General features: G+C 44.7%; 1 protein-coding gene across 3 annotated transcripts in view; it reads left to right on the forward strand.

The window, feature by feature from the left end:
• ADAMTS7 (ADAM metallopeptidase with thrombospondin type 1 motif 7) overlaps positions 1-16,606 on the forward strand; it is a 138,188-nt gene that overhangs the window by 88,908 nt on the left and 32,674 nt on the right. For all 3 annotated transcript variants that reach the window (XM_077829171.1, XM_077829173.1, XM_077829172.1), the window contains 5 exons: positions 709-2,646; positions 5,150-5,302; positions 6,123-6,296; positions 7,848-7,994; positions 9,061-9,220. In XM_077829171.1, the coding sequence (XP_077685297.1) occupies positions 709-2,646; positions 5,150-5,302; positions 6,123-6,296; positions 7,848-7,994; positions 9,061-9,220 (2,572 nt within the window). The remainder of the gene's footprint in view (positions 1-708; positions 2,647-5,149; positions 5,303-6,122; positions 6,297-7,847; positions 7,995-9,060; positions 9,221-16,606) is intronic.

Raw genomic sequence — 16,606 nt, forward strand, 5'->3', positions numbered from 1 at the left:
GGTAGGATAATTTCACTGAACTTATTTCCAGTTTGTGGGTCTCTTTTATACTGAATATTGTCAATGGGTCCATTATGTGCTTTTCCTCAACCAAACATCTTATTAATCCTCGTTTTTCCATTTACCAGGCCCGCACTCTTTATTTAACAATCTCTTTCAAGAGAAGGGGCAGAATTCATGGCAACTGCAGTTGAGGCTATTAGATCATCTTATCCAGTCCTCTCCACAAATCCCAACTCCACGAAAACTTTCTGGCCAGCATGTAGGCCAAGTTTCAGCCTGAAGTAAAATAGGCCAAGATATAAATACACCAGCAAAATGGTTTGTAACAGAAATATTATAGGCTCACTACCAGACCTTTTTTTTTTTGTAATATACAGATTTCTTGGTACTGTATATCTAGCCAGCAGAACTAAGTGCCATTATATCTAGTAAAGCACTCCTGAGTCAAGTTGGTTGGAGAAGGTACAGAATTTTTATTAATTGCATGAGCACGCTGCTCAGTTGAAGTGTTTTCTGGCTTCTGGTTTTACAGGCTCAGAGAGCTAGCACTGATATTAGCATAGTCACGCCCGTGCAAATATTAAATAATCTCATTTGCAAAGCCACTCCCATGGTTGTATGGTAATGCATGTCCTTGCTGTAATTTAATGACTACTGTTTCTCATGCTCTCGTTTCTGATATTTTCATTTCTTTTTCTTCTCTAGTGCTCAGTAACATGTGGAAATGGAACACAAAGACGCCTTGTTTATTGCAGTAACAATACTAGGACAACTTGTGATCCTACACAGAGACCACTGTCAGAAACTACTTGCTCCCTGAAGCAATGCCAGAAGAAAATAGAAAATGCCAACACTGACTGGTCTGGCAGCGGATCTTCAAGCAGAGAACTATTTAATGAAATAAATTACATTCCCAATCATCACATTTCCCACTTCAGCCCCTCAATTCCGAATAATCCAAAATCCAAAGACAAGAATGTCATAACTGAGGAAGATTTTTCAAGCAGCAGTAACAAAAAGGGAAATGTGTTTGTTGATGATTTTTACTATGATTATAATTTTATCAATTTCCATGAAGATCTGTCCTATGATCCCCTGGGTGAGAAAGACATCAAGAGTGAGGGGTTTAAACCAGATGCAGATGGCGAGGCAGCTAATAACCTGGAGGATTCTAATGAAACGTCTCCTAACATTCCATATAATGTAAAACCAGAAGGAGAACGCAATGAAGGAAATTCAGCAAGAAGTGAGACAAATACTTCCGCAGATGTGCATAATGAAGAAAAGGAAAAAGCTGGGGTTGGAGACAATAAAACTCTCTTCAGCATAACTGAAGAATATGAGGATATCAGGACATCCACTGCCCACTACATAACCCCCTCCTACATTGGAGAGGAGGAGGAGGAAATGCATATGCCACTTTCTGAAGATCAGCCATCCACTGAGAATGGAACAAGACTTTATTCTATAAACAGCCAGGATAATCTGCCCACTGATAAAACCCAAGGAGTCCTTCTGACAAGGACCATTTCTGAAGAGGATGCAACAGTCACCATCCCCTCTATCAGTTATCCTTATCTGGCCATCCCCACTCCACCACTGCCTGTTGACAAGGGCAGTGCTGGTGGAGAAGAGATGTATGACATTTGGGGAAGTACAGGAGAGCCTGGAAGCAGAGAAGAGGACGGTAAAAGCACAGAGGTTCCTATTAACAATGACAGCAAAGATGATGGCTTGGCTGGTATTGCCCGGCCAGGCCAGGAAGATACCAATGAAATGGATTTGGTCATCATTGATGATGGTGAAACTGACTCCAAAACCAAAGATGAAAAAGCAAAGGCTGGTATAACCGCAACAGCGGAGAGTGCAGATGTGAACAGGCCCGCACATAACCCACCTCCCCAGCCAACGACGAATGAGCCACTGCATCCTGCAGCAAAGGACACCCCTTTCCTCTCCACTGAACACAGATCTGAGCAGGAAACAGGAGGCACTAGTAAAGACACTGACCCCACTATGGGTTCATATAACTCAGATAACAAAGAACCGGATGACCATACATCCCGTGCAGAGGATGTACAGAACCAGCTAGATGATTTCAGTGCTGTCACACAGACACACAACCCGCAAGCAGCCACCATGGTAGCTCTTCCCCTGCTGTGGTCCATGCCCCCCGACATGCATGAGCCATCCACACAAGAAAGCAGGACACTTACATCAAACAGTCTAGCCCACCAGGGTGCCCAGGCACCAGCCGTGCCAATATCCTCAGATCCAAACCCCACAGCTGGTCCAGAAGGGACGCTTTCAGCTTTGCCAGCCAAGTTAACCACAGCATGGTGGGCTGAGAGGGAAGCAAATGAAATAAAGACGACTCATTATACAAAGGATGTGTTTTCTGATGTGCCTGGGGCCACCCGCGCAGGCCCAAATGAAAGCACGGGCCCGGATGAGAGCTCGCCATGGGGCACCCAAAGGATATTTGCTAATAGGGATGGAGAACACGGACCATCTCTCCCCACGCCCAGCCTTCCAGACCGGCAGCAGCAGGAGGCAGAAGCAAAGGAGGATTCTTTCCTATTGCTCCCTGCTACCAGAGCAGCCACAGTAAAGACCAGCTGGGAAGTTGGGAGCTGGAGTGAGGCAAGTACAGCTGAAACCTGTGAAAAGAGTAACCCAGGCACCGTCTGGCAGATGGGCCCCTTCCTTTAGCAGGGCTTTGTCGCGCGGGGCGCTCTTGTTGGGCTTACTGAAAAGGTGCTTGTTTCCCAGATCCATTCTTTCCCTTGGCCAAGCTCCATTTCCATGTGTTAGCAGAAGGAATCAAGTGGGAAGGGTGCTAGTGGTACACAGGGGTGGTGCGCAGAGGTGCCCTGTCCGGGGGTGGAGATCAAGAGCAGGAAGCTGGCCAGAGCTTCCCAGTGCACGGGCGAGCACACGCACTGTTATGCTCCTAAGGGACGTGGCCTGCCTCCCCTGCACACACTCCAGCTCTGCTGGTTGGTGCACAGGGGGTGCTGTTGTACCCATCCCCGTTGGGGCCGTATGCTCCCACTGAAGCAGCCTGTGCCCCCCCCAGCACAAAGGCTGTGGTTAGACCAGCCCTTCCGTTGGCCTCACAAGCGGGAGAGCAGGGAGAAGGCTCCACACTCCCTCCCACACACTGTGCAGCCACTGGAGGCCTAACCCTAACTTAGCCCCAACTTGGTGAAGCATGGAGCAGCCTGTACAGTCCCATTGTGCACAAAGCCTCACAGGGAAGGGTTATGTCACCCCAACAGCCAACCCTCCCCAGCTCCCGAGCGGTGATGTGGCCCAGCCCTCCACTTCGCTCAGCGTCTACATATATAGTACTGCAGTGCGCCAGCAGGCAAGAAAACGTACTCCAGACCACAAATGGGCTTCCAGTTCACTTCCACTATTGGTATTACTGGACCGCACGGGGGCCCCGTCAGGTCAGGGCCCTTTTGTGCCAGGCACTGTACAGACATACAGTAAAATGCAGACCCTGCCCCAGAAAGCTCAGTTACACCTTTGTGTGAGAGAGCCTTAAAACATGGTAAAATCACAGGGATTCTATTCGCATCAAGACTACAACTTACCAGAAAAATTATACAGCACTGAGTCTGCATATTGAGCTACTGTCGCTAATTATTAGTGTCCCTTTATTGTAAGGCGATAGCTTCCTATGGCTATTCTTTGGGTAGACTTTGCAATGACATACAAATGGCTGATACAATTCATTGCATGGTAATGAAGTGAGAGTCAAAAAAGCACAAAGAAAACATACATTAGTGTGCCTTTCTGCTTCCCCAGAATAATCTGAATTTCCCTCCGCTGCACTTTCTCTGTCAGGAATGTCTTTTACAGAGCTCCCAATGTGCAGTGGGTCTTATCTGCTCAGGGACATCTATGTCACAGCAATGAAACAGAATTACGCTGGTTTAACTGAGAGCACAATTTAATCACATATTCTGAATGTGGCTCATCAGTTCCTGATGCAGGGCTAGAATAATGCCCATGTTCAATGACCTTTTTATACATCTTGTGTGCTTGATTGTCTTAGACTGATATTAAGGATTGTCCCAAAATTCTTAAGTTCTGTACCCAAACTTCTCAAGAGTCTCCTTGTAATTAGGCTTTAGTGCTGCATAACCATGAGAATAATGTGTGCTCTGGAAAATAAGATGCAAGAGATAAGCCCAGAGAGGAGAACAAGATGCAGGCTCTACACTTTGGAAGGGGACTGATAGGAGAGAGAAGTTTATCAGAACTTGTATCACATAAAAAGACTTGAGACGTGAACTACAAAAAAAAAGGAATGCTTGGCCTTAAAGGAAATGAGGAGGAGTTTCTTTCCAGAGAGCAGTTAAACAAATGAAGCCAGCAATATTAATTAAATGAAACTCTAAAATTAACCAGGCTAAATCCAACCCTGTTCAACTAAAGACCCTGGAGCTGCACCCACTTACCCCGTGACTTCATGGCCCAGTAGGTGCAGCTACTTCCTAATCAGTTACAAACTCCTGGTGGGTAATGCCAAGTAACAGTCAAATACATGGCTCTGTAAAGCAATACAGAAGGCAAAGCTGGAGTGGAGAAGAAAGGACACAGTGTCCCAGCCAGAGCAGACACAACTAAAGTTATTCTAGAGAAGCTCCTTTCCAACTCTTCTTCCTCCCAAAACACAAGGAAGTCTGAAGTCCTCTAGGAATTGATTAGAGAATGAGACTCTTGCTGGGGAATTTGTAAACTAACACAAAGACTTCTCTAGCAGGGATAAAGCTCTCGATTAACTTCTTTAGGATGGTTTAAATGTTCTATAGAAAGGCTTTCATTCTCTGTTACATTCTGTGGTTGTGATTCACTGTTGCATTGACAGAGATGTAACACCACTGACCTGCAGTAATCCAGTGGTGAACTGGGCCCTGCAGGTTTTAAGACACATTTCTGCAGAATCCCATTTAATTTTTATTGCATCCTTGTGATTTCACCTCTGTCAAATTCCATAGGATTTTTCCATGAAGACAAGTTGTTTGCTTTGCTGCCTCTGTAGCTCAGTACTCCCTGATTGCTGAGCTTTGGTTTCTGTGTGTGGGTGGAGGCAGGGGTTAATTTTTACTCTGTGTTACTGACTGTGTTCCAGTGTTCCACAGCCTGTGGCTTAGGAGCTAGCTGGAGGACGGTGCACTGTAGCACAGGTAAAGATGAAGATTGTGTTGCTGCAAATAAACCTGTCCCTGCTCGAAGGTGTTACCTGAGACCATGTTCCTCGTGGCGTATTGGAAACTGGAGTAAGGTAAACATAAAGATATTCAAACCAAAAATACGGAGGGTATTTGGACTTCCCTTCTCCTTGCCCTTTATTGGTGTTTCTGGGTATGTCTGCATTGCAAAGAAAAACCCAAGTCTCAGAGCCAGGGTTAATTGACTCAGACACGCTGGGCTCAGGCTGCGAAGCTAAGAATAGCAGCGTAAACATTCCTGTTGGGGCTGAAGCCCAAACTAGGAAACCTAGCGAGCATAAAGAGTAACTAAGTGGGAACATAATAGCGCTGATTGGAAGGGAGTCAGCAAAAGTAGGAGTAGAATCACTTAGGGTGGTCAAAAGAGGCATGGGCTAAAGCTAAAGAAAGGAGAGTTGTGGGAGGATACTGGGGAATACCTTGGGGGCTTTAGGCTCCCAGAAAGTTTCACAAGAACCCCTCATAGCGCAAGACTTTTGAAACTAGGCTGGACAATCCCATTGAGAATGAATGGTAGGCAATGCTCCTGGAATGGCAGGATTACTGTGGATGATTTTAATAGGTCTTAACTTGCAAGATCTGTGGATGTGGGGACATGACCTCAAAAATCTGTCACCACTAAAAATGCAAATAAAATCCTTCCAGAGTGGAAAGCACTGGTGGTGGAAGTCGTGCTTAGGACCCTCTCCAGCTCGGGCCAGCTACAATCATGGAGAGACCCAAAGGCAAAACCTGAAAGAGTTAATGAAAGACAGAGCTTGACAATTCATTTCTTTAATAGCTGGGTAAACTCAACTTTGCCAGAAAGATTCATGTCTGGACACTGTTACCGCCTCTGCTCCACCAGCCTGACTCCTTGTATTGTTTACTCAGTGCTCCAAGAACTGCGGAGGGGGACTGAAGGTTCGGGACGTGCACTGCGTTGACACCCGAGAACAGAGGCTTCTGCGGCCCTTTCATTGTCAAGCTGTTTTCTACAAGCCCCCAGTGCAGACTCCCTGCCAAACCAAGCCTTGTCTGGACTGGTATACCTCATCCTGGAGAGAGGTGAGGGGGATTTCTAGAGAGAGAAGGTACACGCAATACATCGTCAGAGATGGGCCGGATCCAAACTTCCCTAGAGTTCAGATGGTCCTGATGCGGGCCTGTCTGTAAGGAATACATGAAGGGAGAGATGGACCAAGTTTTTTTCAATATGTTTTAATAGCTGTTTGCAAATAACCAAACACTATCAAGTGTCTATTAAATGATGAACTGCCAAACTATGATGAAAACTGGGTTAATCTCAGACACGTGTTGAATGTTCTAATGGAAATTCCAGTAGGCAACTGCTGCTCTTTGTTCTCTTCCACTTGCCCCCATAGGCTTCCATGGGCAGATCAATAGCCCCACAAACTAGGAAACTAATAAATCTGGTGCTGTGTTCCAAACCCTGCTGTTAGTTAGATGTAAGAGAATCCTGCTGAAGCTAGCCATCTGCAGTTCCCACCAGGAGGTACCCTAAGCAGGCTGGTGAAGGCTCTCAGCCCCAAAATAGCTTGTAACTTCTCTGTTTTCCTTTCCTGTTTTTTCTTTGTTTGCTGGAGATGCCACAGAATGAGGCATTCTGGGATATCATTGGGGAGAGGCATTCTGAGATTACAAGGAGACTTCTGGTATTTGTGAAGCCACATAATGATGCATCCCGGGGTATCTTCAGTTGGAAGATTCCACAGAAAAATGTTTAAATGGTTAATTAAATGTTATTTTTTCACTGATTTTCTCCTTCCCCATCAGTCTGAGCTTGGCACAGTCCTCACACGCAGTTCTGCTTTCGTAACCTCCATGCTTACCCTGCAGCGTGGGATTAGCCCATTATCTTTTATTCCATGTTCATTTTTGCCTTCAGCTTTAAAAGTAGCCTGTCAGCTAAAAAAAGGAATCTGAAGGCCTTGAAATCTATTGTTTACTCTACACTCTCCCAGTCAAATATCTTCCTAACCTGGATCCATTTATCACTACATGCCCCATTCATTTTCTTATCTGTATATCCAGTAAATATATTTTTTGTCTGGTTTGTGATGTGATGTTTCACATCAGCACTTATTTTTCATTCCCTTCCCTGCAAATACATTTCGCTGGCATTTTACTTTTGCTTAGCCTCATAGTGCAGCGTATAATGGCTATTATTTAAGAAGTACACAGTAGTACCAGACAGCTTGTAGGCCACATTCCACACTCGGTTCAGCTTGTCCGACTCTCGTTGATGAGAAGTCAGTGGGAGTATTGTGTGAGCTTTACTGTGGGCAGAATCTGACCCTCTAAGTATTTGGATCTAGGAAGTAGTAAATGTATATGAGCTGAAAGCTGCTGTAATCTTACAAAGCTGTGTGTGCCTAAGAACCAAACTTCAAATCCATTTAGTATCCTCACTTCCACAAATGAAACCACGCGCCGACAATAGTTATAATCACAAAAATGGGCATTCAACACTGGAGGCAAATTTTTCTTAGGGCTGCTTCACACTGTAATTCCATAAGAAACGAGTAAGTGGGGTGTTTTTCCCTTTCTGGTGCTCCAGACTGATTCTGATTTGATGGTTTGTTTGTTTCTCCTTAGTGCTCTGAGTCATGCGGCAGAGGTGAGCAGGAGCGCTTAGTTACGTGTCCAGAATTCGGACGGTGTGATGAAATATTAAGGCCAAATAACACAAGACCCTGCAACACTCACCCATGTACCAAATGGGTAGTGGGATCATGGGGAGAGGTGAGCAAATGTTTAAGGGAAATAAATGTCTCCTGCAGCTGAATTTCTCTTGGGAATTAATCACATGTATTGTTTTTGTACAGCTGTTTTCCAGGGACTTGATCTCAGATAAGCATACACCTGCTATACCACCTGGTCCGTAACACTGATTTCTGCAATCAAGCCCACACAATTGATAACAGAGTTTATAAGGCCTTGTCTACACTTAAACATTTTGCCGCTTTAACTATCCTGGCTTAGTTAAAGCAGCAAAAAAATCCTAGTATAGATGCATAAACGTGCTTCTACCAGTCTAGCTTATTTTGGTTTGGGAAAGTGAAATAAAGACACTGGTATAAATCACCTTATACCACTATAACTATGTCGATACTAGGGCTTTTCCCCACATAACCATGTTGGCAAAAAATCACACCCCTCACTGCCATAGTTATGGTGGTAAAACTTTTCAGTGCACACCAACGTCCCAGTCCATGTCCATGTACCTGAGAAGTGAATGGAGACGTATTGTGAGTGACTCAGTTTCAATAAATCGAACAGAATATTGACAAAAATAAACCACACTGAAGAGTTTCTCATTGACTAGCTTTGCTGAGAAAAGGCACTCGGGAGAATTCGGTTTCTAAAGAAGTCCTGTTTTGACCAGGTACGTTGTAAAAACTGGACAAGCCAGGCCAGCTGTGAAGAAAATAAAGGTTAATGGACATGTGTTGCTAACCGTGCCTCATGTCCAGCCAAACAAGAAGCCTCCCACCTCCTCAGTCAGCAGAATTAATCTAGGTCTGTTCACTTAGCGGAAGCTAACGTTGTGTGCATAAACTCTGGGTTACGTGCAATAGAAATGCCTTTGTATCCTATACAAACAGAACTAACTGGAGCAGGGGATAAAGGAGAAATAAGTTCTACAAAGACAGTGTAGGAATTTTGCTCGGGTGCCACTCTAAACCTGTGAATAGCGATGTAGCGCATCAATATTTAAGTGCAGTCTCAAATCCAGCAGCAACAGATATAAAATAAACCTTAATTCAGGATGCAGCTGATTATATCCCAGCTAATTAACTTTCTGCAGTGCACAGCTCCCTGTGGTGGTGGCATCCAGCAGCGACAGGTGAAGTGCATGAACACAAACACTGGTGAAGCTGAAGAAGACAGTAGCCTATGTGACCACGAAGAGTGGCCAGAGAACACCCAGAAGTGCAATCCCCAGGACTGTGACCATAGCGAGTCAAGTAAGTGTTTAAAAACTAATGCAGGGTCATATGACTTCAAAAACTTAGCACAGAAAATTCAGGGATTCAATATACTTCTTGCCAGTGAAATTAACATTACATATTTTTCTCTTTAAGCGAGTCAAGCTGCACAAGGGCTTGTGCAAGGCTTTCCAGTGTAGAAATTCTGCATTTCATGAACTCTGCTGAGGTTTGTTATGATTTAAGGGAACTGTAGACAGTTGAACTTTGCTTCCAGTTAAGAAACTCTAAAGTGGGGGATTGCATTCAGAATAAATATTTGCATTAAATCACTTCTGTATTCTAGTGCAATCTTGTTGATAACCCTGTAATGATGCCACACCTAAAACAGTTTGGATTCACACACAATGTGGAGCCCATTTAGGAAAGCTATAATAAAAAACCTTTTGTCATCACAATTTAGAATTATTAATCATCTAAAGGTTGACAGTAGATTAAATTTAGCCATACTCAGACTCAAGTAACAATGGGCTCACCTTTAATAAGTAAAGATATTATAGCAGCCACAATACACAGAAGCTGGGCCATATCTTCAGCTTGTATAAATCAGTAGCTTCCTTGCCTTCAATGGAGCTAAGCTGATTTACACCAACTGCAGATCTGGCCTTTTCAGTTAAGCACAGATAATGTCAGTGCTGTTGTTCAACCTTAGAGCCAATGATATTTCTATGAGGCAACAGGAATGGTTTAAAAACCATCCAGATGTTCCAGTTTGGTATACAGGAGAATTGGGATTTGGGGGGTTAATCCTTCGAGGTGCTGAACACAAGTCAGCAAAAGCCCAAGTCAGCAAAGCACTTGAATGAATGGCACTGCTCACATGCTTAAAATTAAGCCCATGCCTCTGTGCGTGGCTGGATCAGGCTGGAGGACTGAGCCCCTGGGAGGACTGAACCCTTTGCGAGGTTGTTCGTGTGATGCAGCATTGTGCTTTACGTAATGTCCAACAGATGTCAGAATTTAGAAATAGCTTTACAAGAAAACATGGTTTTACTGGACATGAAAACATCTGTCTGGCTGCAAAGCAGATGTTGCATGAGGTTATCACATTTTCGTCTCAGCCATATTAAGTAGCAGAATAGACATTATACTGTACTCTACAGGTGGGATTTTCAAAAGTGCTCAGCATTGGACTAACTCTGCTCTGATTGAAGTCAAAATGAGTTTTACCAGGGACGCCAGTAGGTGCAGTTAGGACAGCACCGATTGAAAGCCCCTCATTGACTTTAGTGGGTCTTGAATCAGGCCCCTTATCCTCTGTTTCTGAGAAGGAGTATTTAATTCTGAGCAAATGTAGCAAAAAAATTTGAATTTACTTGGGGGGAAAAAACAGACTGAAGCTTTTGATCTGAACATCCATGCCCCCACCCCCCAGCCATCTCATTGGCTTTCCTCGTCCTCTCATCGGGACTGGCTAGTGTGTAAAATAAACACTACTAGTTCATATGTTATAAACATTTGTCAGCCTGCAGTTCCACCCACTCAGCGAGGAGTCAAGCATTGCATGGTGAAGATTTATTATGCCACTTCAGATATGAATCATGCGCAATGCGCAGTGTGTCGTCTGAAAAGACAGAATGAAATTTCAGGATCTCAGGCCTCCTAAACGTCTGTGCCGTGAACTTGCCATATTGATTTACATAATTGTCCTGCCATACAGGAGAAGTCCCCTCAATACTGAGTTTTACGAAGGAGTGAAGTAAGTTCCAGGTTTACAGTGCGGGACTCGGCACATCTGTGCAATAATGCAATTGCCATATTTCCTGTAGAGATTGGAAACATTCCAGAACGCATATTGTACCAGCCAGCAAAATTGAACAAACCAGTAACTAGATAAAAACTCAACATTTGCCCACAGGATCTGAGATTCCACAGCTATTTCCTATAATAAGTACAGGGAAATATAGTGCTGCATCATTTCACACACTGTTGGTAAATGTTGTTGAAATGGCATGCACTTCCTTGAATTTATGGTCTCTTTGCCCCTTACTAAGCTGTGCTCTGAAAAGGACTGAAAACCACATTGTCACACGGTGCATTTTCTGGGTTCGGTCAATGTAAATATTGTTTCTAACAGAACTTAAAGCCTCCCATTGTTTGTGTTATCCCATCCTCACATTGCACTTGTGAACCCCTCAGGGTAACTAACCGGAGGGAGCAGATTGTGGCTGGTAATCTGAAAGACAATGGGCAAACCTAATCTTTTAGGGGAAAATCCTGCCCTCTGTCTCCACCATGGCTATGCAGAGTGTTGCCTGGCAAAGTGGAGCCAACACAGTTCTGCTATGTGGGAAGGGAGTGCTATAAAGAGGGAGGCGTACGCAGCCTGTGGCATGGACATCCACAGAGCAGTGGCTGCCAGGCAGCAACACACATGGGGCAATGCTATTGGATCAGACACTGCATAGACCTTCCTACCCTGCCAAGGGGGCACACTGGCAGCTGCTGCAGCATCAGAGCTGCAGAACAGCAGTAAGGTAGGGAAGGAAAGGGGGGTGTCCCACAGCCCTTTGGCGCTACCCAGAACCCAGCCCAGCTACTCTGGCAGGTTGATGGGCTGAGAATTTGGGCCTTTCCAAGCTATATTCCTTTATTACATTTATAAGGAGCAGCTATCATTCTTTTTATGCATGGCTTTAATGTATTTTTAGGACCTTCATTAACCCCTGATATTTTATTCTCTTTTCCTGCCCCCTTCCTCATGTTAGTGGGAAATGTGTAGTCCCCTTTCAGATCCCTGCACTGGCCAGGAAAGTGGTGTGAAAGGAGGAGTTTTGCCCAGTTCGTATATTTACGGGGGGCTCTCATCTGTGAAATTAACATAACTTTCTGAAGGATGCTAACGTAATAGGAGATGACAGTCTTGCCTTTAAAATAATACAATGCAGAGCATTGATAACAGCAGATCGCTCGCACCTCCTCAGCAAGCTGGGGCAGCAGGAATGTTCCCTTTTGCCTGGTTCACCACCCCTGACTAAAGGCAGGTTTTCTCCTATTAATAAAAAGAGTTTTCAGCTAAGTTTTAGTCCTTTCAATGGTCATAGATTTGATGCATGTTTTTTAGGCAGTTTGTGGACACATGTTTTTCAGCTCTCTACATCTGAATAGCCTAGCAGATGGGTGTGTAGGTCTGCAGGGTCCTTGACTGGAGTTGTTTTGTAATGGCACCAAGGAATATCTAGCTTGGGGAAGGCAAGGCAAGCAGCTGACATGCACATAGGTCCAAATCAGAGTATTCAGAGATTTCACGTCATTAAAAAGGAAAACAGCAGAGAGAAACATGTTGCCAATATGGAACCTCAGGCGATTGATAGTCCTTGTGGATGGAAAATCATACGGCAATATACAATGATTGTTCTCTTCCTTTTCCTCCCTTTGTTCTCATGCTGAATAGCAGTGATAAATAGGCTCAAAATATCTCTGCACTGATATATATTTGGATGAGTCGCTTCCCCGTGGTAATAGGACTGTATTTCTATAAGCCTAGGAAAGCCTCATGCCAGAGGCATAGAGTGAGAAATGTGTGCCAAAGGGCCCTAGTGATGTAAGGGGCCCTTTAGCAAATGACCCCTGCTACATGTGTTTCCTTGAGTAAAGGACAGGTCACAATGATCCTTTCAGGGTGGAGGCTGCACAAGAAGCACTTATGATTAACCCTTTTCATGGTTCAAATTCATGCACTCAAGGTGGGGGAAATTCTCATGCTTTGGGGCATCTCCACGATGCTCCTTTCCTAGGACAGTGGCAGTGTGAATGCCATAATCTAGCCCATCGCGGCCAGCCAGCAGGGGGTCTGGTAGCCATTGTCAGTGATACGATAAATCACTTAAAGTAACCTTTAACCAGCAATTATTTCTGTCCATCCTCAGAGCTGCGCCGGGGTACAGCTGTTAACAGCCATGCCAAGTCTCTGGGCTGCGTGGGGTTCTTGGGCCAGGCTGATGGCCTTGCCCCTACATGCCCGTCACATTCTCCTTTCACCCAGACTGAATACGAACCATGGAAGGGTTAACAAATGGTCTGGAATTTAGACCCAGATCACACTGATTAGGGATGCAACAAGGCAAACTAGGTGGGGTGCAAAGCTGGCTAATGAGGTGTCAGTGGTCATGGTTAAAATACAGGCATTTAGAATGGGGGGTTAATATGCCAGAACCAACTGATTGCAGATGAATTACCTGCACTGTAGATTGAACTCATCTTTTGGAGCTTCGAGCCAGAAATGTAGGTTAATGCCCAGTAGCAATCAGAGGCTCCTCTAAGAGCTGGGTTAATGCTGAACAGTTCCAGTTCATAGCCATGTGTTTTGAAATGCAGCAAAACCCAAAACACTGGGATTTCATTACTCTAAATGCAGGAGTGCTGGGACTCGGGTGACCAGACGTCCCGATTTTAGGGTCTTTTTCTTACATAGGCTCCTATTACCCCACCCCTGTCCTGATTTTTCACACTCGCTGTCTGGTCACCCTAGCTGGGAGAGTTTTGTAGAGTTTACACAGAGCGACTGATAAAATGTGAAAAACTAAATCCTCTTCTGCCTTCCATTCTACCTCCACCCATCCTTCCCCAAGATGCAAACAAGAAAAATCCTTAAACTCTCACCGTTTTAAACTAGGTCAAAAACTTAAAGCTGTAAAATCATCTTAAATCCACCTGTCCCCTAAGAAGTCTCTGAGTTAAATTGGTGGCAGTAGGCAATTGTTTTCCTGTGGCCCATTGCAGAGGGACTCTGAACTTTATTTCAGTCCAGTCGTGCAAACAACTGTAACTTACTGGGACTATGCTTCCCACACAAAGCAAAGAATACACGCTGCAGATTGTGAGAAAGGGCAGTCACCTAACCTACTTGTGAAAACAGCCTGTCCAAATACAGACAAGCTGACGTGAGGTATCCCTAAAGAAGTCGGCTCTTTCCTTGACTCTTAGAATTTTGATGCACATTTTCTTTTCATTTTGGTTCAATCAAGAAAGCGTCCACTGCTCGTAAGCAGCCCTCATTCCCTCGGGCAGCTGTGGTTCAGAGCCATGGGATGTCATGTTACGAAAGGCGTGGCTAGGTTCCTAACAGACTACGGTGGAGTTTGCAGGCAGAGTTAAGTGACTGGACTCAGAAGAAGCTTGCAAAGCGTCCTGGGGGCAGCTCAGCGGGCCGTGTAGCATTTTGTTGTGTGACACACTCTGGTCAGAGAGACCTTGACACTCATACCCTTCAAAACCTGGTGAAGCTGTGGCTGCGTGAAACGATAGTGCCCCTTGCTCATTGTGCTCAGATAGCAGCTTTGCAATATCCCAAAAGCCAGCTTGCTATAAGTCACCTATGTTATTGACATTGAGCACATGCAGTTACCAGGAGTGAAAGGAGATTCACTATGCAGGGGAGGGGAGAAGTGGCTGCAAACCCTCTGACCCCACTTAGGCCAGTTTAAATATCGCTGAGTCACTGACACAGCGAGTTGCGAGGCCTCTTTGCTTACATCCCTGACAGACTCGGAGGAATATCACATGCTGTACTTGAATGCTTGCAGTGGTTGAGCACACACGACCGTGTTATAACCTTTACTGCTTTGTAAATCATAATTTCCCCACGCTCTCTTATTTTGCTTGGTCTAAAAATTATCCAAACCAGCTTCAGCAGTCACCAGCAGCAGCAAGGTGAAAAGAAATTTATCCAAGTTATTTTTGCCCCAGATGAATAACACTGGCAGCTTTCTTTGAATCTCTGAACCACTACAGCTTAGAGCAACCCCCATTTGTCAGAGATGGAATGTGGCTGGGACTAAGTGGGACTAAACAGTTTCTTGGATTAAGGAAGGGGAGAAAAAACAATGGCTGGATTTGTAGCTAGGTTATCTAAAGTGCCAGTATCTCTCCCCTTTAAATCCAACAGTATTTGAGTATTTCTGACCAGGCAGCTCCCAGCCTGTTTTGTTTGTAAACCTCCATTTGCATCGTTTAATTTTAGACCATAGTTTGGTTTTCCAGCCCCCTGCCTTCACTTCCTGCTCCGTGGCAGGGATAAGGGAAGCAGACAGGACAGGAAACTGAGGAGGCCATGGCCCAGCGACTGTCTCAAGGAGCCAGTTATGGAGGTGTGGCAGGCCCACTTCAGTGACAGCAGCTGGCTTTTGGATTGCTGTTTGGCTTGGAGGCAGTTCCCCCAAACCTTCAGCCCTCCCCCAGTTGGCTACAGTGGAAGGGAGCCAAACTGGCTGGCTGCTGGGGCTGCAAGTGGCAGGCTGGGAGGAAGAGTTCATAGATTCTAAGGCCAGAAAGGACCAGTGCAATCATCCAGTCTGACCTGCTGCATTACACTGGCCATAGGACTGCCCTAAATTAATTCCTGTTTGAACAAGAGCAGATCTATTAGAAAAACGTCCAGTATTAATTTTAAAGTGTCCAGTAATGCAGACTCCTTAGTAAGTTGATCCAATGGAGAATTACCTTCACTTAACAATTTGCACCTTGTTTCTATTCTGAATTTGTCTACTTTCAGCTCCCAGCCATTGGATCTTGTCAGACCTTTGTCAGCTAAATTGAAGAGCCCTCTATTATCAAGCATTTGTTCCCCACGTAGGTAGTTATACACGGTGATCAAGTCACCTGAATTGTCTCTTTATTAAGCTAAACAGATTGAGCTCCTGGAGTCTCTCACTAGAAGGCCTGTTTTCCGGTTCTTTAATCAGTCTCATAGCTCTTCTCTGAACCCTCTCCAATTTATCAACAGCTGTCTTGAGTTGTGGACATCAGAACTGGACATGGGATTCCAGTGCCAAATGCAGAGATAATATAATCTCCCTACTCCTACTCAATATCACCCTGTTTATACATCCAAGGACGGGGAAGTTGCTGCCACTGAGAGTCTGGACTGTTTAGTGCCTCTCAAGAGTCATCTGGAAAATGGCAGAGGAGCCTTTATCCCTCAAGTGGCTCTGACTATTCACCCTCCTTGTAATCATCTTTGGTTTTTGTTGCTCTTTCCCCCAGATTTCGTGGGTGCGTGGGAATGTACTCAGGAGCATTTTTGGGGCTGAATCCAAATCAGATTGTGCTACTATAACCTAGAGAAAAGTAAAGTGCTCTGCAATACAACTAAATAATTATGGCGGTAGAATGAATCTAAGACATCAGATTGACAGAAATTTACTTATTTCCATAAATTAGCCTATTCTAACACTCTGTTCCATCATACTATTACGTAGCTGACAGCTGCAAAGAGTATTTTTTATGATAGGCTGTGCAGATAATCAACCTTTGGGAACACATAAAATCAGAAAGCCAGCCCTGAAGCTGCAGGGTTTTTCCACAAACCAGTCACTTCAGAGCTGCTTACAAAAGGCTAGTTGATCTTCTGATCTGTTGCATGAA

This window comes from Eretmochelys imbricata, chromosome 10 (assembly GCF_965152235.1).
Source record: "Eretmochelys imbricata isolate rEreImb1 chromosome 10, rEreImb1.hap1, whole genome shotgun sequence".
In the NCBI taxonomy this organism is placed as follows: domain Eukaryota; kingdom Metazoa; phylum Chordata; order Testudines; family Cheloniidae; genus Eretmochelys; species Eretmochelys imbricata.